This window comes from Pan paniscus, chromosome 15 (genome assembly GCF_029289425.2).
Source record: "Pan paniscus chromosome 15, NHGRI_mPanPan1-v2.0_pri, whole genome shotgun sequence".
NCBI classification, from domain to species: domain Eukaryota; kingdom Metazoa; phylum Chordata; class Mammalia; order Primates; family Hominidae; genus Pan; species Pan paniscus.
The window spans coordinates 36,862,815-36,885,277 of record NC_073264.2 but is presented as its reverse complement, the minus strand read 5'-3'; the positions used below and the strand labels follow the sequence as shown (position 1 = coordinate 36,885,277).

Below are 22,463 nucleotides of genomic sequence, written 5' to 3'. Positions count from 1 at the left end.
TTGAAACCGTGAGTGAGTCACCTCACAAAAATAACATTTAATTATCAAAACATAGATATTTTTTCTAATAAACTGTGTAATAAGGGTTTTAGGTTCTGTAGTAAAGCTAGTGTCACACAAAAATAATGAAAAACTAACTTCTTGCCTATAAGTATATATTTTTCTTTTGTTCACTCAATGGAGAAAAGGAAATTTACTTCTAGTGTTGGCTTTTTGTGTACAATTGAAACTAGTAAAATTTGAAAATTGGCTAAGTGGGTAAATTATTTACTCAGTTACATGAAGCACATAGTTCTTTTGAATAGACACCCTATAAACCTTTGACATTTTTATTGTCCTAGTATGAGTGACCCATCACAGAAAAGAATTGAATTCAAATAGTATTTTTACTGAAGGAATAACTAAAGAAGCAGCAGAAATACTTTTGGATGCGAAGTGTCTTGATTGCTCTTATTTACAATTTGTCTGTAATTTGAATGTAAAATTATGTTCTGATTTCTCAATCAGGTTCCCTTCTTTGGTCCCCTTTTTGATGGTGCTATTGTGAATGGAAAGGTTCTACCCATTATGGTTAGAGCAACAGCTATAAATGCAAGCCGTGCTCTGAAATCTCTGATTCCATTGTATCAAAACTTGTATCCTTTTTTTAATGTAATGGTTTCTACTCTAACGTATGTCTACTCACAAAGGTAAATATTTCTTATGTATTGTTAAAGGCTTTTATTTTCTAGGGTTTTTTTAATATTTTTTGTAGAAATGGAGTATCATTATGTTTCCCGGGCTTGTCTCAAACTCCTGGGCTCAAATGATTGTCCCACCTTGGTCAGCCTCCTAAAGTGCTGAGATTACAGGTGTGAGCCACTGCACCCTGCCTGATTCCCTGTTTATTGATGTATAGATGATTCACTTCCTCCCCAGTGTTGGAGCAGTTATATTTGAATGATATATTTTCTTTCACATGCTTTTTTTTTTTTTTTTTTGAGATGGAGTCTCACTTTTGTCACCCAGGCTGGAGTGCAATGGCACGATCTCAGCTCACTGCAACCTCCGACTCTGGGGTTCAAGCAGTTCTTCTGCCTCAGCTTCCCAATTAGCTGGGATTACAGGCATCCACCACCACGCCCAGCTAATTTTTGTATTTTTAGTAGAGACAGGGTTTTACCATGTTGGCCAGGCTGGTCTCGAACTCCTGACCTCAGGTGATCCGCCCGCCTCGGCCTCCCAAAGTGCTGGGATTACAGACCTGAGCCACTGCACCCAGCCCTCTTTTATATACTTTTAATCAGTACTAATCTTTTGGTTAATTAGAGTCCCATTATGTGTCAGGTACTCTACGACTCTGGAGTTGCAGAAGTAATCAAAACAGTCATTGCAAATAATTCAATCTAGTTGGGGAAACATACTGTATTCAGCGTACATGTTGTTAATAGAGATATGGGCAGGTATTCCAGAAATATAGTAACAAGGGGTCTCTCACTCACCTGGATGGAGTGGTGTTGTCAGGAAACACTTCTGAAAAAGTGAGGATTGAACCGATTTTGAAGGACAAATAAGAGTTAATCAGGTGGAAGAGCCAAAGAGCCTTCCAAGCAGAGGGAACAACATAATCAGAGACGTGGAGGTATGAGAAGATGGGGAATGTTTAAGAGCATACCTTCCAGAGCCAGATTGCCTAAACTCAAATGCTGGCCTTGCTTTCTTAGCTGTGTAGCCTTCGGAAAATTATTTAACCTTTTTGAGCCTGAGTTTTCTTGTCTATAAAATGAGAATGATAATAATATCTAGCTCATAGTGTTATGACAACTAATAATGAGTCAATATGTGTAAAGCTCTTAAAACAGTGCCTGGCACACAACATACGCAAAGTTTTAAATTTAAATTGTTTTCTGATATTCCTTTCTAAAATAAATTTATGTTTTTCATATAATTTTTCTATATGATTTAAAACATTTTATTTTTTATATAATAAACTGTAAATGATAAGCTTTAAAGGAAGGTTTTTAAAAATATCTTATGTTCCAGTCCACATGAAATAGATTTATTATCTTAACTTGGTAGTTTACCACGTACATTTTCTTCTTTTGATGAAAATAGACTTAAGCTATCTGATTACTCTGTAATTTCTCATGTATTCTGACACAGTGAAATGGAATTGCAGGTGGATCATGGTATGTTACATTGATTAAGCTTAATGACATTTCTGTAGTATTTCTTTTTCATAGCATTTATATCTTCACTTACTTTAAACTGAAAACTCATATTTGAAGTAGTCATTTTAGTGAAATCATAATGACTAAAATGAGCCTTGAATTGTTAACAAAAGTATAATTTGGAGACATCCACTAAATAGAGATTTATCAATTGAAAAGAAATTTCGGTAGGCAAGTTCAGTGAGTAGTATGGACATAGCGAGTTTATTTCTAAGTCGCTTGTCTTTGACTATACAGTCTGTTGATTGTTTCTGAAGATTGTTTTGAAGACTATATTGTCTGTTGATTGTTTGAAGCATTAGGAGGAACTATTCAAGAAGACCCTTGAGTTTTTGTGAACCCTGCTGAGCTCAGCCAGCAATCAGTTTCATTTCCTTTACCTTTGGGGCCTGGAATCTTGAGTCTTTTCCCCAGATGTGAATAAACTATGGGGAGATTGATTTGTGAAACCCATACTCACAGCTTACCATTTATAAGGTCCACACATACCATGTGCCTTTTTTAGGAATTACAGCTTCATTCCCTAGATACAGTATCTTTTTCCTTTACAAAACAAGATGCTTACTGACAAATTCTCACTTTCCTAGTCTACTTTTTCTAAATTTTTATTATTCTGATTTTTATCTCATTGTAACACAGGTTGAATATCCCTTCTCTGAAATTCTTGAGACCAGAAGTGTTTCAGATTTCAGATTTTTTTGGATTTTGGAAAATTTCATTATACTTACCAATTAATTGAACATTTCTAATCTGAATACCTGAAATCTGAAATTCTTCAATGAATGTTTCCTTTGAGTGTCATGTCAGAGCTCAAAAGTTTCAGATTTTGGAGCATTTTAGATTTCAGATTTTCAGCTTAGGGATATTCAACCTGTACTTCCATAAAAGCTTTGTAGTTTTAATCTGTTTATTGGCATATACTTTTCAGTTTGTTGTCTCCTGAATATCTCTAGAACAGTAGCTAATCTAACATGTAATATACAGGTTATTACCCATAAATTTTATCCACTCTGTTAGCTTCATCAAGGATATTTACTCTCTGACCTTTGCCTCTTTCACAGTTCACTATATCCTAATGTCCATTCTGAGAGTGTCCTCTGTCATTTCATTAAAGGTGCAATTGAAAGTGGAGCATAGAGGTAGATATGGAAGAGTTTGTACTTTCTTGTGTAAATAAATGTCTTAGGTCTTTTTGGAAAGTGATGAGATCGATTAGATTGTAATGCAAAACTCTATTTGCCTCTTGTGTCATAAAATAGGAACTCAACTTATTGAGCAAGCACAAACTTTCTGACATGAGGTACAACAACATTTAAGACGCACTCCTTACCAAGTAGTTTTAAAATGCAAACTCAAGAGTTTTGGGAATATGGCTTAATTTTTTTTTCTACATCCCTGTTCATAGTCTTCTATTTCAGACTTCATGTTACACTAAAGGTATATAAAAGCTGGCTTTGCAGTTAGAAAGCATTAATTTTTAACTCAAGCTCTGCCTTGTGATCTTGGCCAAGTCACAGAATCTCTGAACCTCACTTTCTTCAGCAGTAAAAAAGATGCTAATAACCATCTCAGAATTGTTGTAAAGATTAAATGAGATAATGAACTTGGATGTACTTAGTAGATATAATAATAAGTTACATTATTTTGTGCAATGATTAATCCTGTTATGTGTAAAGATTACAGTCAATATAAAACAAGTCTACCCAACACCAAGGAATTGCCTAATTGGATTTTTATGTTTGGTTGATTGGTAGGTTGATCGATTGGGTTGGATTTTTCAGGCCTACTTCATCATGTTTTTAATAGCCAATCTTGCTAAGATGTTAATAGATACCACATTGGAGAAAATTGATGAAAATAGTAAACATGAATACTTTATTTAAACAGAAAATCTGAAGTTTTCTACCAGCAAAATTACTTCTGGGACACAGAGTAAATACATTAAATCAGGTAGATCAAACAAATTTTTCTTGACTTGGAATCTTGAGTTTAGAAACTACAGGAAGTTGTTTTCCCATGCTACCTGAGTGTAGTATATATACCTAGTGTAGTATGTATATACATGCAGCAAAGGCTAGTAGTATAGTATCTCTACTTAATACATACATACATATGCATATATATAGTACAAATATATATATAATGTACAAAGTTCTGTATTCTAAATGTTGGGGGGAAATGACTTCATACAGGTGGATTACTTGATTTTCAAATGAACATTTATATAATAAACTACAACTAGACATTTGTATTTTAAGATATTGAAATACAGGTACATCTGTCTTAATTTTAAATAAATACTTATTTCAGAAACATAATGTATTAAATTTTAAGATGTACCTTTTTGAAATATCAGATTAAGTTCTCATTAAGGAAAAAATCAAGCATTTTAAAATTGGTCAACAATTTAGTTAACATAAATTACAACAGAAATTGAGATACAGGTAGGCTTTGGAAACCACCAGTTAATCCTTTACTCTTCATAAAAGAAATGAAGGGATAAAAAATAATAAGCTTGATTATATTTGGATAATTGTACTGCTGTGTCAGTTATTTTATGCCCAATAAAAGTACTCACTAAGATTCCAAAGCATAAATTGTGCTATTTATGATCATTAAATACAGTTTAAATTTTATCCTAGGAACATGTTCTAAAACCATGAATCTAATGTTGTTCACTAAATGGGGACAATATTGATTGTCATATGCTACCCAAATCGATCATACCAGCAGCCAGAATTACAGTAATCTGTCTGTATTGATGACTGTCTTTCAAGCTGAAACCTCTCCTTCACTGCACTTGTTTCTTACATTACTTGTACTGGAAAAGCATTTTCTTACAACCTCTGATTTTGTCAGCTAGGTACTTTTTTTTTCAGGCAGGGGAGGGGTCTGGAGCTCAATTTGTTAGTTTAATCATGCAATTAGAATTGAAATGCAACACTGGGGAGGAAAACCAAGCAGATTCTGTGTAACCATTGGACCAGAGAGGTATTTCAGCTTTAATCCTAGTCATCGTTTATTAGTTACCTATTGAAAGAGTGTTCATGGTTTTTTTTGTTTCTGTTTTTTCAGTGGGAATCATAATCCCAAATTATTAATTTCATGACCTCAGCCATCATGATTCTATTCCTTAAATAAAAATTTTAAAGCAATTATTTCTTTTGATCCTAAAGACATTTTGACTATGACTTCTGAATATACAAATGTTAAATATGATACTTTTAGGTAAATACTGTTTCTTCTTTTAGTGAGATTTATTATACATAGAAATTTGCAGAATTTACAATATATAATCATGTTGTAGTAGTGAGGGTTCTCAGAGAAACAGAACCAATAGGATGTATATATAAAGAGAGAGAAAAGAGATTTGTTTTAAGGAATTTGTTCATGTAGTTGTGGGGGCTGGCAAGTTCGAAATCTGTAGGAGACTCAGGGAAGAGTTGATGTTGCAGTCTGAGTCTGAAGGCAGAATTCTCTCCTTCCTCAGGGGACCTCAGTGTTTTCTCTTAAAGTATTTAACTGATTGGATGAGGCCCACCCACATTATAGAGGGTAATCTGCTTTACCCAAAGTCTACTGATTTAAATGGTAATCAAATCTAAAATATAACTGTAACAGTATAAATATAACAGTATTGTACAGTAATTAAGAGTATAATATGTTATATATTATATTAATATTATAAAATATAACAGTAACATCTAGACTGATGTTTGACCAAAAACTAGGTCCCATGACCCAGCCAAGTTTACATAAAATTAACCAACATATCCTGTTTTTCTTTTCTTTTTATCCTTATTACAAATTATAATTTGAGAAAATACATAAATCATAAATGTACTAGGTAATGAATTATTACAGTTTAACTATCAACAAGTCAAGAAATAGAATTTTAGTTTTTCTTCCTTCAAAAATATTTATTGATCACTTACACAGTAAAGATTTTGAGAGGGATACAAAGACAAATCAGATAGTAATCCTGGCCTCATAAGCTTATAATTTAATAAGGAGAGAATAATATGTAATTACTAATTATAATAGAAGATTAAATGAAAATGTCCTGGTAGGGTTATAGATAAAATGCTATAAGAGTTCCAAGGGTGAAGAAATTACTTTGGAGTAAGAAGATCAGGAAAGAGTGTTTAGAAAATCTGGGCCTCAGAAGGTGGGGTTTGAGTAGATGTAATGCAACATGTCTGTTTTAATTCTTGTAATTTATAGTCCTAAGGTTTTGTATGCATATATGTATATTATAGAAGTATAATATTCTGAAATATACAGTATGGGGGATATTATATAATTAAATGGCATTTTAAAAGAATACTTTATTCCTCGATTTAGAATATTCTTTCCTACCACAACTAGTATCATTTGATTTCTTCTAATCTGTTTAGATTTGACTTTTTCTTAAATACCAGAATTGGGTTTCTATTTAACTTGATCAGGGAGATTACCAGAAGTCAGTGATTATTCTTCAATTAGTTACAGTTTATTCTCCCTCAAGCTCTACTACTCAAATGTCCAGTACCTGTTGCAAAGTAGGAAAGCCAAAACTAAGTGGAATGGAATTGATTGGTTCTGCTAATGCAGTTGCCTTTCGTTATAATAAAACATTATAAAACCTTTTGGGGGGGTCTGGCAGTATTGTTGCCATTTCACGTTAGAAGAAAATGAGTTTATTGAGAAACTATATAATTTTATGTATCTACTGTCTTTTGTAGATTATTTTCTCAGAAGATAACATCAATAAGTATGGGTTATCCTTAATTTAATGTGTAAAAAGAGGATAATAGTACCAAATTCAGGATGATGTAAGGATTAAGTAAAATTATCCACATGAAGCACTAGGTAACCTATCTGTCATGTAGCAAGAGTTCAGAAAATGGTAGCTACATGGGAGTTAATGATGCTGTCGTTATTATCATCTACATTGACACTTGGGATATTCTTCTAAAATGCAAACCTAAGTACACAGTCCTCAGTTTAGGATGGTTCAGCTTTATGATGGTACAAAAGCAATACACTGTTCAGTAGAAATCGTACTTAGAATTTTGAATTTTGATTCAAAATTCAGGAGAATTGCTTGAACCTGGGAGGCAGAGGTTGCAATGAGCCGAGATCATACCATTGCACTCCAGCCTGGGCGACAAGAGAGAAACTCCATCTCAAAAAAATATAGGCTTTGCATTAGATGATTTTACCCAACTGCAGGCTAGTGTTAAGTGTTCCAAGAACATTTAAAGTGGACGATAAGTTATATTCCTTATAACTCGGGTAAGTTATAATGTTCAGTAAGTTAGGTGTATTAAATGCATTTTCAATTTATGATGAGTATTTTAGAATGTAAGCCCATTGTAAGTCAAGAAACATCTGTATACTAAAAGACTTAAGATGGCTCTTAACTGCTTATTGAAACAAGTCTAAATTTTTTGATGACCTGGAAGCAATTATTTTTACCTTACCCTCCCTACCCTTATGTTTCTCACTGCAGTTTTGTCAAATATACCTGTACTCCTCCCCAGCTCCATCCCCCATCTTTACCCTCATCTCCTGCCACACTGACGCCCAGGGCACCTTATGTGTCCAACTAAGTCATATTCATTATTCCTGAATGCTCTTCTTTTTCAGGCCCATGTTGTTACCCCAGTAATGCCCATCTCTACTTTTTCTACCTAACATATTTATTATTCATGACCCAAATATCCTTTGTTTTTAAAAAAAAAAAAAAAACCTCCTTTACTATGCAAAACTATTATTTACACTGCCTCAAAACATTTTGTTATAGTACTTACTGTGTGTGTATATATTAGCAAGTCTTACTTACCCTCCTTGTTTCACTAACTTCCAGCACAGTGCCTAGCCTATGGTAGATGGCTAGTAATTTATTCTAATTAGAACAAGGTGGATGTATTTATTATCTATCTATTTGAAGTTTAGATTTAGCATGGATTCTTTTTTTTTTTTTTTTTTTTTTTTTGAGACGGACTCTCGCTCTGTTGCCCAGGCTGGAGTACAGTGGTGCTATCTCAGCTCACTGCAAGCTCCACCTCCTGGGTTCAAGCAATTCTCCTGCCTCAGCCTCCCAAGTCGCTGGGACTACAGGTGCATGCCACCACGCCCAGCTAATTTTTTGTATTTTTAGTAGAGATGGGGTTTCACCGTGTTAGCCAGGATGGTCTCGATCTCCTTAACTCGTGATCCGCCCACCTCGGCCTCCCAAAGTGCTGGGATTACAGGTGTGAGCCACCATGCCCGGCCATGGATTCTTTTAAGAATGGAAAAGCCCCAAATATTTTTTGTAGTAACTTATAGTTTGTGATTTGTATTAGACTAGGCTACAACTCTTAAGAGTTTACTGGGTAGGTAAGAAGAGGAAACCTAGGATCAGTGAAAATTGCCTCTGATACATCAATAAGCCAGGCTAGCACACATACAAGGGTTTTTTATTTTGACTACTTAATCAGTAGTATATTTTTATTAGAGGCCATTATAGTTTACTGAAGATAATTTTCAGACGTCATTCATTAATGAGGGTTTTCACTTCATTTGGGGTTGGGAGATCTCTTAGGGAGAAAAATGAGCTAAGACATCTCTGACTTGATGGCAGTGGCAGATGACTTGGGGAGGATACATCTTGGTGTCCCCTCCAAGGAGGAGGCAGCATGAGGCTGAGTCCTGAAGGCTCACACTTCCTGCTGTAAGGCAAGGAAAGTGGTAGCAACAGGAGAGCAGTAGGGGGAAGCAATGGGAGTCTAGACGCTGATGAGGTTTCCAATTTTGCTGCTTTAACATTTGTACCACCTGTGTTACTGAGTCCATTAGGAGCTCTCAAAATTTTGTGCCATTTGTTCTTCATGCTTTCTATGAAAGTCTTAAATATCATGGACAAATTGATTAGTTGTTAAATCAAATTGATTAGTTGTTAAGTCAAATTGATTTTTAACTAAGATGTATAGTTATGGTCATTCTCTTCAAAAGAAGAGAAGATAATTCTTCAAATAAAATGTCTTACCAGCTAAGTGATCCAGGTTTTGTGGTCTTTGAAAAGCTCACAGCCATTGTGCTACTGGTACTAACCATTGTAGTAGGATCTCTCCAAGAGCAGACAAACATTCTTTACCTAACAATCTGCTCCATAATTGAAGGATTTAAATCTCCTGTATTCAGCCAGCCGCGGTGGCTGTAACTAGGTATTACAGGTACACACCTGTAATACCAGCACTTTGGGAGGTCAAGGTGGGCAGATCACTTGAGGCCAGGAGTTCAAGACGAGCCTGGGCTATATAGTGAAACCCTGTCTCTACTAAAAATACAAAAAATTAGCCAGGCATGATGGCACACGCCTGTAATCCCAGCTACTCAGGAGGCTTGAGGGATGAGAATTGCTTGAACCCAGAGGTTGCAGTGAGCCCAGATTGCACCACTGCACTCCAGCCTGGGCAACAGTGTAAGACTCTGTCTCCAAAAAAAAAAAAAAAACTCCTATATTAAAGACATGGCATTACAATTAAAGAATTTTTTGCTGTGCTTACACATCCCCTTGTCATGGATTTTGCTGCCAAGTCTTGTAGTCTTTGTAGTCTGTGTATACAGAGTAATTATTTAAACAGGGGCCCCATATATGTGCCACACTTCTACAGTGACTCTAGTATATTTTTGATTATGTCACTTTTAATTTATTTAGCTATTCTTTTCAAAAATGGCAGTATATGCCTGTTGATGATGTTACTGTATTTTTTTTTTTTTTTTTTTTTTTTTTTGAGACAGAGTTTTGCTCTTTCCCCCAGGCTGGAGTGCAGTGGCGCCATCTCGGCTCACTGCAACCTCCACTTTCCAGTTTCAAGCGTTTCTCCTGCCTCAGCCTCCCAAGTAGCTGGGATTACAGGTGCCTGCCACCACGCCCAGCTAATTTTGTATTTTTAGTAGTGACAGGGTTTCACCATGTTGGCCAGGCTGGTCTCAAACTCCTGACCTCGTGATCCATCTGCCTCGGCCTCCCAAAGTGCTGGGATTACAGGTGTGAGCCACCACGCCCTGCGATGTTACCGTATTTTAAAAGTACTGCATACCTTTAAAGATGGTAGTTTTGGTCTAGCAAATCCTTGTCCTTTCAAAAAGCAATAAATGTGAATCTCTGATATGTAATAACTTTGTGATAATAGTAAAGAAAGTTTATTCTGTCTGAAAATAACATTGTCTCTTAATGGTCTCTAGAGACAGTCTTTAAGGTTTTACTAATATTGACCAATAATTACTTACAGTTAAACTGTGGGAGCTCACAAAAATGACTTCAGTACATGGCCAACTTCCATTTCTGTTAACATTGTTTTAATTCTAGAGATGTTTTCAATTTTTATCTTCTACCAAGAACTTAATGCACTAATGATAAACTTAAGCAATTTGGGGTCATTCAGCAATAGTGATATAGACCAAGTAGGATGGTAAAGGTGATTAATTTTAAGTGGGAGAGGATAGTAGGGTGAGAGGATGGGATGGAAATTAGAGGAATGGCTTTACTATGGAAGAATTCTGCTAATATTTCAGAGACACATGGAACTTTTCTAGACAGATATGGTCAGGGAAGAATTTTTTAAGGGTAAGAAGTGGGCATGGAGGCATAAAAATGTGATATGGTCAAGAGATAAAAGGTGTTCAGTACTGCTGGATGATATAAAGGGAAGAGCAGTGGCAGATAAAGATCAAGAAGTAGGTCAAAACCAGATAATACAGTCAAGCAGAAAGAAAATAAACATAAATGTGGTTTTCTAATGCTACTGATTGTTTTATGGCAGCCAGTGTCTAAGGTAACAGTTCCTTCTGCTATTGTGTGTTTTTTACCCGTTGACTAGCGAAACAATTACAGCTTGAATTTCTTATTTTTCATTTTCTAGCGAAGCCTTTCCAAAATGTTTATTGATCGTTATTTTCATAAAGTCTTTTTTATGATAATTAGTTGAGCAATAATTGCCAGGCTAATAGCCAGTATTGCATTTTCTCAATGAGACTAAGATCTCTAAATGTTTGATAGTATTTATACATATGTATCATTTTTAAAAGAGCATCTGAGATTTTCATATTTCTTATGATAGACTCATGATAGACTCTTCATTCTTGCACAACAATCCTTTACACTTTTCCTATGAGATACTTTTATACAATTATTGAGTTTTTACACATTATTACACTTTTACACGTTATTGATGAATAAAGTACTTTTGTCCTAGTCTTATAATACATTGACTTCATGGCAACAACGACAAAAATACCAAAAGAAAGCATTACCACCATCTTATCTGTTTTGTCAAATTTAGGGTAACAGTATGGTCCACATATGCCAATCTGGACAGTTGGGTCATATCACAGTGCACGAGAAGAAAGAGAACTCCATCAGGGCACGGACAAAGTACAGTATTCCCTAAAAACAATGAAACTTGAAGTTTGCTTCTATCTTTATCACCTTCTCACCTGTGCTGGAATAGGGATTTTTTTTTTTTTCCTGTATTAAAACCCTATGATGTTGCAGTTTGTGATGACTGTGCACTGCTCCACTCACATTATTGTTCACCACACCTACTACATAATGTACAAGTTTTATTCTACTCTTTGTTTAAATATGAAAACAACTGTAGATTCAGATGCTATTTCGGGATTTCAAAGAGCAAAGAAGAAAGGATGTAAAGGAGAAATTAGTCTTTAAACATATTTGACATAGGAATTGAAGTGGTTTTCATTCATTCATTTTCATTGACTAAACATAGGCCTTTTGATATTAAATTTTTAATAATAATGGAATTAAAATTAAAGTATGGGTCACAAATCTATCCATTTTCTTCTAACTGCTATTCCTCTCAAACACTAGAATAGAGCCTATTTAAATCTTAACTTTTGCTTGCCAAACCACTGTTACCGTCCATCTGTTCATGCCAATTGTAAAGAAGGTTCAGTTTTTAGTGAAGCTTTGCATTTCACATAAGGTATGTGAAGTGAAATTTCACAAGGGACCTGATGGATCCTGATTCTTAGTGATAAACCTTTGGGGCCATCAGGGTTGGCATATGGTCCAGTATGATATGAAGGCTTGGGTTCCCTGGCTTCACTTCTTTGGCGTGAAGCTGATAAAACCTGGCTCTTGAGTATTATTTCACTGGACACCAATCATGGGCAGCAGGAACTGCCCATTTAACTCTCTGTGGGAAGGAAGCCCAGAGAGCATTCACAATGGTACCATTGTCGAGTTGCAAACTGCTCTGAACAGCTTGACAGCACTAGGGAGGAGGGGAAGGGGTTGCTTTACTAATTGCTGTTCAGAAAAGAGAAGAAGCAAAAATAGCTGTTGCAGAACTGATGTTTCTACATTTACTTACTCTCTTGCTAAGAATGTTGACTTTTATTTAGCATGTAACTACTATCAAAAAAGAAGGCAAATGAATATAAGCAACCACCTGTAGTAATTCCTTGTTAACATGCCATTATCTATTTTTAGCCCATCAGATTATTGCAGAGCAAAAGTCAGTTTTGCCTTATTTTTTTATTAGATGAAAATAAGGAATTTTTTATCTTCATAAGAATTTAATTGAGGTGAAGTGGATAAAATCATCACAATTCACATGTCAGATAAGGTTATAAATTTGGTTTAATTTACACTTTGCTTTTTAGGATTCCCAAATACCATCTGAATACATATAAACGATATTAGTATAGAAATGTAAATTAACTTTCTGCATAACACAAGTGCTAAAATAATCCACTAAAGATAAATTAGTCAGCACATCTTAAGGTTAAATGCCAGATTTATCATTTAAATGAGTAGCTCATAACTATTTCAGTCGTGTATGATTATCTCACTCATTGAATTCCCTCTGGTTGGATTTTTTTTAATGTGAGGGTTGTTTCCTTTTTTATGAAATATTGTATGCGCTGATATTTATATAAACACTCCTTGGCCTTTCTGTTTTCTTGGTCAGCTTTATCAGCAAGCAGTTGGGTAGTTTTGTTGCAAAGAAACAATGATCTACGACCTGAAAAAAAAATTAATGCTTATTTTCAGACTCCAGGGATTCTGACCCCATAGATGATTCTTTCTTTTCAGCTGAAATGAAGTTGACTAAATTATATTGCAGTATTATAATTTATGCAGCATGTTCTTAAATAGGATAAGGAAGAGATATTTTAAGAAACCTTTTAAATCTGTAAATTTTTTTAATGGGATGCTCTTGCTAGATTTGGGGAAATTCAAATGCATGTTTTGTAAAATCAGTAAATCTGTAAAATTTACTACTATTCCATATCCTGTGTTCTCTTAAGTAATTTTAGTAAATGGGCACCAGTGCAGTATTTCAAAAACAGTAATTCATTGAATGCCCATTCTTCCTTTTACTGCAGAATAGATTGTATTTAAGTCAAGATTAATGGATAGATTTTGATGTTAAAGTCCAGTGTCTACGCCTATCATTCCCTGGGGGCATATAGTGCATTAGTTTAAGCCAATGTACTGCTTATCATAGATTCTATGACACTGTCTTAAATGACAGTTTACTGTACTTTGTTTCTACTTACTATGATAATAAAATCACTTTTTTTGTATTCCCAATAATTATAGCACTTAAATAAAATCTTAATTAAATTAGTGCACATTTAAGTAGAGATAACACTTAAGTAATTGTACACTGTAAAATTTCACTTATTTGGGGTTTTTTTTTTTTTTTCTTTTTGCAGTCTTCTGACAGGGTCCAAGTAGATCTTTCCAAGAGTGAGAGGACATTATAATTTCATTAAATGAGAGGACATTATAATTTCACTAAATTTGAAATCCAGATACCCTAGTTTTTGTTTTGCTTCGTACAACTTTCATGAAAATAGAATATATATATATACACACACACACACACACACACACACACACATATTGGATAATCATATTAGTGCTTTTTGAAACCCACCAATGATTACTGGATTATTAAATCAGGAAGGATTTTCAGAGCCTTTAGGTAGGTTTAAATTTTTAAGCCTATTTATTTAAGGTTAATCGTTTTAAATGTATTTACACAAACTTTGGTGGAATTGGGCTTATCAACTTTTTACTTAATGTTTTCATTTAGTAATTGACTGATTTATGAGCAATTATATGTGGTCCAAATTTTATTCAACTCCAGCTTTCAATAATAGGGCTATCCTCACACTGCCTTAGCACCTGTTATGGATTTTGAGTCATCTGGCAGCCCATGGGACTTAGATAAAGAAGTACCAGGTGTCCTGCCTGTCTCCTAATTGAGACGCAGTGAAAACAATATAGACTTGGCAATATGGTTAAAAGGATGGATTAAAGCCCAGCTTTGTCTGCTCTGACAAATCACAGCTTTTCCTTCATGGTGTAGATAGTATCAACTACTAAAGAATTTCATGAATATAAGGCATCATAAAAATAGACAATAATTTGTCATAACCTGTTGCAGACTTTCAGAAGAATTTTTATTAGTATAAGCAATATTAATAACAAGATTCATGCAATTTGTTTAGGGGAATTTTATTTTTTACTACATGTGAACTAGACTGCATGTTTCTGGAAAAAATTAGCTACAGTAGGAAAGAAATGGAATATCTTTCCCTCTGCCAGATCTTAATTTATCAGATCTTGCTTTATAAGGTAAGCAGTATAGTTAGCTTTCATCTTATAAATGAACAGTGTATATTATATATTAGTCCATGAGATACTAATTACCCGGTGTATTTCAGAAAATTTGCTACTTTACTACCGATAATAACCATGAGATCCTTGAGATGTACTTGCAAAATATGTCTACCCATATGCTATGTCTCAATAAAATTCTTATTTTTCATTCTTTTTTCAAGACCCTGTGTAATGATATTGCCTCAGAATGTTTAAAGATATTTCAAGGCCTTTTAAAACTGAAGTGCCAAATGTGGTTTGTTTTCAAATTTTTATTTTAGAACATGCAAGGGGTTTTACTGTAGTATAGTCACTAATGTATAGTAAACTATAGTATAGCAAATAGTATTTTACTGTACTAATATGTAAACAAACATCTTTCAAAAATTGCCAGTCTTAGAATTTAAGCTAATATTCATTATTTTGACATAACTAAAAGGCCTAATATACCTTTGCTTTTTCACCGCACAACACCTAGGTCATTGAGATTGGATGTAGAGAGAGCATTGGACTGTTAATTAAAAGACCAAGATTCTAGTCCCAGCTCTATCCATCAGCAGCTTTGTTTATCCAAGCAAATCTCTGTACTCTCCATTCAGGCAAGCCTTATTGCTGCCTATAAACATTAGTAAAATAAACTAATTTTACCAAGCTTCCTGGAAGTAATGTTGATGGATGTATCCTTCCTCTAGTTCAAACTGTCCTAAATATTCTCGATAAATGATGCCTTGTCTTGGGATAACCTCTTTCAAGGTGGCCTTTTTAAAAACCTAAATATTTAACATTTTTCAAGTGTTGTTTTTCAAGGGTATTATTACTTCTATTCTTATGGTATACAGAGCAGTTTTGGAAATCTGCCTAAAATGATTTGAAATTACCCTTCATTTAATTTTCTCTGTAAAGATTTTCTCATTCTTCCCTTTTTTTCCCTTCTCTATAAATGGCCACTTAAGCAAATAGAATTAGTTTGACTAAATTCATTTCTCATGCCATTGTAGAATTTATGAAAAAAATTTAAACAATTATCACAACCAATGGGGGAAATGTTTATTTCAATGCTAAATTATGAGTTATAATTACATTGCCTAAAGAAAAAATCCTTCTTTAAGATTATGAGGATTTAAAGAAGTAATTATCAGTTTTCTTTTCTCTTAATGTAATACTTTACATATTTATACATTGTGCTTTATTTACTTTTTTTTGGTTCCAGAGAGGGCCAGCAAGATCAAGGGGCATGGTAGAACCAAAATCTTTCTCACAAGAAAGATTCAAACTCTAAATCCAGTTCTAGGAAAGTTCCAACTATATTTCCCCCTAAAAGGTTTGCCTTTACGGAGCCATATGGGGATTAGAGGAAAGGGGCTGTCAGCATAACAGACATCTCCTAATCTACTATCAAACCAACTTTATTCATTCCTTCTAGAAGTTGTAAACAGTCATTGAATACTACCAGGCCCTGTGTTGGGTGTTGAAGACATAAAGATAAGAAGACAAGGTCTCTGTCCCCATGGCGTTGGTCTCACCACTATCTGTAACCACAAAATGGATCATAAAAATTTCAATAACATAAGTAGAATGGCTGGATTAGTAGTCTCTAAAGTGAAGAAGTAACATTGAAGAACCACCAAATCTGCCCCCAAGAATCAGGTATAAAAACTATTTCTTAAGAAAGTGTATTTAGTAGAAGAACAAGCCTAAGGAAAGAGTTCTCTAAAGGGGATCTGGCAGGTGGGCGTTTTGCAGCAATCTTCAAGATGTATGATGTGGAAACTCACCATAGCCAATTTCAGGCTACCAACCTTACAAACTTTATGAGTATTGAATAATTTACTCTAATCTGCTCAACTTAAGTAGTACTCAGATTTCAGCTACTTTAAGTTACAACTCAAATATGATTTAAGTTGTACTCGCCAAAAATTTTTTTTAAATCAGTAGGCAACATTTCTAAGTAACTATTGGAACACTCCCTCTTCCTGTGCTTACTATTTTTGGAATCTTCTGTCTAGAGAAGGGAGATAAAATTCCTAAGTGCTGAAACTGCAAAGAAGCTATAGAAATACATGAGTGTAGGGAAGTGCTTACTAAATTAAGAATTTCAGAATGGGCCTTAAATCCCTGAGACTATGCCATTGAGCACAGATATAAACACTTTATACTTGCCTTTATTTTAAAATGAGCCAATCGTTTTTTCTTGTTTAGGAAATAAAACATGAAACCTGAACTTAAGAGGAAAATAAGCAATTATACAGATTTTTGATATCTGCTTACAAGTTGTAATTTTTATAATTCCTTTTTGTGAAAATTATACCTTATATTCATTCTTGTGTATAACATATGTATACACATACATATATACACACACACACACACATTTCCATTTCTTTCAGACTAGTCACAAATTAGATTTGAACTGAATGTTTATACAGCCTACTGGTTGTGCCATGGAATTACAAAACTGAAAGCTTTCCCTTTTCTAACATTACAAGCAGTTCAGAATTACCAGATTAATAAAATTATTGTGGAGAATGAAAGGTGTTGCTTCTTTAAAACCAAATCTACCTTTATCTATTCTATGTGTTAATAAAGTTGAAATACTTGATACTGCATAACCTTCTGCAGTATCTTTTGTCCTTTTCCTCCATGAGAAATCAGTTTCCTTGCATCAGAATAAGTCAAAATTCCCTCTCTCTGTACGTGCCGCAAACAAGAAATATTAGTAGTATTATCAAAGAGTTCTTGCACATGAATACAGGTATATTTCTTAAACTGACATCAAAAATTGTCCTCCTAGAGACAGCACCTGCTGTTTACAAAGATGTGAGCCAAAGGTCAAAATAAAGTATTTCAGGACAGGTGTCAGGGCACTTTTGTGTTACCCCGTATTTGTATCCTTTATCTTCAACACCCTATGAAGTGAGCAGGTGATGGTATCCCCATTTAACTTACAGATATATCCCCATTTAACATACAGATAAATTATGGCACAGAAAATTTATGCTTATCTTTCCAGGATCAGTCTGAAATTGAACCCAGTTTCTTAATAGCTGGTCTTGAAGCTTAAAATCAAGAGTAATAATTTAAAATATGTAATGATGTTAACTTAATATTAATGAATTACAGATTACATTTAAACTGTTTCTTTACGCTATAGACATTTTGTTCCCTTATTTTTAGAATAATAATATTCCTTCCCCCCTTTTTTCCTTTTGTAGAAAGCGGAAGGAGGATTAGTGGATAATTATATTTCTGTGATTGCAGCACCTGTGTGTTTTTTTTTTTGATTGGCTAGTTCTGTATTAAAGATTCCTACTAGCTAAAAGTCTCCCTCATCAAATGGTTTTTATTAGCTAATTTTGGCTTGAGTTGTTTTAAATTTACAACCAAAATCTGCTTACTTCAACTTAGATTTGTACTTTAAATTTTTGTTCTGAATTTTTTTATTTACCTTCACCTTTTTATCATCTTATCCATTTCGGTTTTTTAATTTCAATGCCAATGGCAACAGGCACTCACCATATAAAACGATAGCTTGAGTTGTCCTGTTGTTGCCAGCTGTGGAGTTTGTGTGCCACTCAATGTATATGTACTAATAACTCTTCCCTAGAGAGATGCCTTTTATGGAGTAAGTGTCTAACCTATTATAATGAGATATAGGAATTAACTGCTTTGGATGATTACAATTGCAGATTCTAACAGCACTGTTTGGAACTTTAATCATCTCAGTCACAAAAAGCACCTCGTTGTGGACTCAGAACTGTGGTTTAAGTGCTTAGAGTTTATTATATTTCCTTAATACATGTTTTCAGAAGTAAAAAAAGTGGGGGCCGGGGGGAGATGTAAGTCCTGTAGATTGGGTTGGCTTGTTTTCATGTTGTTATTTATTTATTTGGCTACATCAAACTGGGAAACTTATAAAGATCATTTAGCTTTTAGAAAGTGATTTGCCTTAGATATAATTATTTTACCAAGCTAACAGTGTTTGACCCCCCAAAAAGGAAACTTACCTAATAAGTGATGAGCACTGTAGTTTTTTCATTTAAATTCAACCGTTAATGATTGCTTCCCTTCACTCTGCCACCCTGACTTGAACTTTTAAAATAATTTTAGAAAGCATTGTTTTCATTAATGAAATTTAATTAATTTATTGTAAATGTATTAAATATATTTTTTATACAAAATGAGTATGTTATATCTGGATAATTTTAGTTTTGTGCAGCTGTGTATTAGGGTTTTTTCCATTTTATAAGCCTCTTTGTATAAGGAAGTAGAATTAGTCTGCAAAATGTATTTTAGCTAGATAATCATTTTCTTGCTTTGATGAATTTACTACATTGGAAATATCCTCCCTGCTTTAGAAATATTAACATTTGCTTTCTTTCTGCCTAATTTTTATATAAATTCTAAATATAATGTAAAATATTTCATTTATAGGCCCTCTGAAAGTAGAACATTTTTAAAAGCAGGTAGGTGTCTCCACCCTACTTTTCATGAAGCGTTTTACCCATTCAAGCAGACTTTTAAAAACAGCTTGTTTTGATAGCAGACTGTTCTCCTGTGGGCCTTCAGCCTTTGCTTCCTGGCAGCACCTTTGGTGCGAAAAGAGAGTGATCAATTGGAAGACTATCAGTGCCAGCATGCATAGAGTGATAAGTTAACACACCACTGGGAATTTCTAGGGCCCACCAAGATACTTCACTTCTAATGTGCTAACAAGCTCATTTTTCTACCTCTTGCCTCTTCAGTTATTTTTTTTCTCAGAAGAGCTTAGAAGTTGAGTGCATCAGGCATAATGAAAAGCTCTGTAGGAGGGAGAAGCAATAACCCCATTTTTCCCTTTTCAGCCAAATAGAAAATTAGTTTCTGGTAATACACAAAGGCCAGTATTTTTTGTACAAGGGGCACTGCTGTGAATCAAAGGACTCTATTAACTGCAGAAAATTCGGCAGCTGTGAATCTCCCCCAATGAAAAAAGTACTTTCCAACAAGTTGTGAGATATGTGGTATTATTTAGATTGTACCATCAGTTTCATCCTCTTCTATTTATAACCATATACCCCCTTTAAAAGTGTGCTATATGTTAAGACTCAAAAATGTCCATATTATCCTCATGTAAAATCCTTGATGCTGATCATTTTAATATGCATCTTGTCCTATTGCTTCCCACCTCAAAAGTAAAATTCTTTTGAAGTTCACCCCCAGTGTACAGAATGGAAGGTAATAGAATTGGGATTCAAGGTTATTTTAATATTTGATACATAAGATAAATTGTAATAGAAGCAGATAAATTGTAATATGAAAGCCACTTAGCAAAAGATACCACAATCAAAGTCAAGTGCATAATGAATATAGTCTTGCCTTTAACTCTTATACTTTTTTTTTCTCTTCTTACTCAGTGAACTTGTAAATATAACTAACTGGCCATGGTATCTCCCATTGAATTATTTAAAATTATCTTCCTCTCAAATTATTTTTTTGGGTCTTGGCTTAGTCTACAATTTCTAGAGTTTTAGAACTATATAATAATTAAATTGCATTTTTTTAAAAAATAAGGAATTTTGAGGGAAAATATTAAAGTGGACTTTGGGGAAAAATTCAGTGGAAAAAAAGAAGAACAAGTAGACAAATTTTTATTATCCTTATTTAAATGTCTTATGTAAAGCCTGTCAGCATAGCACACTGAGTACCACAGGGAAACTTTTAAAAGTTTTAAAAGAAAGGTTAACTGATTTCTCAGTTCAGGAACTATATGACATGAAGTCAGCATGTGAGTTTTTCCTGATAATTGTATGTTGCTGCCTGCTGCTCTACATTTTGACAGCCATTTCCATAGTTGCTTTCGTGAACAACAGAAATATTCTCTCTCTTTCTCGCCCTCTCTGTGCTAACAGCACAATCAGGCCTGCTGAAACAGGAAGCCTGGAGTGGGTTGTTCAAAAGCAACAACACTTCAAGGTACTGGTTGCTTGTCAATAATATCAGAGAAGAAAATGTGGTGAAAAGGAACTACAGTATTTTTCTGTCAGTGTCAGTGCCCTGGAGATGCTTTGTTAGACAGTATTTAGGAGTCCTGTGGACTCTTTGCAAATATTCCTGCTTGTTTCAGTGTTATAATTGACTAGGTATTTTTTCCCAGCATACAGATTCAGCTATGTATTTATCTTAACCACATGGAGTTATTCGAGGATTACAGCAACAGTAGTCTTCCATTCAAAATGAGAACAATTGTTGAGAAAATGCAGGGATTTTAGAAAAAGAAGAAGATATGTAGGAATTTTTCACAATAAATCTTTACAAATGAAAAACAGAATTTTGGACATAGTATCTTAAGCAACATTACAATGTTTCTTGCGTGGCTTTTGAGAGTAAATCTGCAGATGGAAGCTGATTAACAAGATAAGATGAGCCTAGGCCGATATAAATTTCAGCCTAGACTCCTGATAGAAATTGAATCCTTTCTCAAGTAAACTGTTAACTTCCTTCATTTCAGTAGTTTAGTATTATTGTAATTATTATCTAATAAATGTCTCCCTGTTAAGTTGTCATTTATACTGGGATCATGAAGAGTAAACGTACATTAAAAACTATATTTTTGCACTTTAAAAAGCCATACTGTTAACGATATATAAGAATAATTAGTGAATAATTCTATTTATTAAGAAGTAATGGCTTAGCAATCGTAGCAGTCCTTTTTGATAAGATTTTTTTTCCAGTATAAGCTGCACTTAAGTTTATCCTTAACCAAAGGAAATCAGCTATGAGGAGAGAGCACGATACCTGCAAACAATTGTCCAGCACCACTTAGAACCAACAACATTTGAAGATTTTGCAGCACAGGTTTTTTCTCCAGCTCCCTACCACCATTTACCATCTGATGCCGGTAAGATTAAAAGCGAGTATTAGTTACTTGTTATTGGAACTTGAAATGCAGTACCCTTTTGTTCTAAAAACTTGCTTGAAAAAAATTCTAATCATTGAAATATGAATTTTTAATCACTATTTAATATTTGAATTTGGCCTATAAATTTGATTTATGGTTTCTTTTACCTAAATGCAGTTCCTTAAAAAGTCAACTATCTTCATAAAAGTACATGTACCACATTTTATATGAGCTAATATTCAATGACTCTTGCATCTTCTGGAATCATTTCTGAAGTATCTGCAAAAGAAATACAAATTAAGCATGCACTCTGAACTTCAGAGGATCAAATTTTGTGGCCAAGAATATCACCCCATCATCTCTGATTTTACAGCTAAAGCTAATATAACTGGTCTAGATTTAGAAGTACTTAATACTGTAATTTATGTTATAATAATTAAAGAGTGTAAGAGGGTACTGCATTTTATGATTAATTTTGAAGAAATCAGTAAGAAAATAAATGACTCGTGGCCTTCCTATTCTGTAATATCTTGCTCTCCTTATGATTGTTTCATTTATTTTCCCTCTTTAGATCATTAAATATCAGTTCTGTTTATCTGAAGGTAAGACAAAGTGTCAACCAAAACACCCTCTGTTCTTCTCCCATTTCCTTTTTTCAAAATTAGCAGGCTCTAAGCTTGTAACTTAAACAATAAGTAAACTTAAC

The 22,463-nt window shown here is 34.1% G+C and overlaps 1 protein-coding gene across 7 annotated transcripts in view; it reads left to right on the top strand.

Annotated features, from left to right (window-relative positions):
* The window catches only part of RALGAPA1 (Ral GTPase activating protein catalytic subunit alpha 1), a 270,749-nt gene that overhangs the window by 238,247 nt on the left and 10,039 nt on the right, over positions 1-22,463 (top strand). For 5 of the 7 annotated variants that reach the window (XM_055097476.2, XM_034937441.3, XM_034937450.3 and 2 more), the window contains 2 exons: positions 508-635; positions 21,633-21,757. In XM_055097476.2, coding sequence (XP_054953451.1) covers positions 508-635; positions 21,633-21,757 — 253 coding nt within the window. Of the gene's footprint in view, positions 1-507; positions 636-21,632; positions 21,758-22,328; positions 22,360-22,463 lie in introns of all 7 variants that reach the window. The other 2 variants (XM_034937444.3, XM_063596191.1) reach the window with 1 other exon arrangement.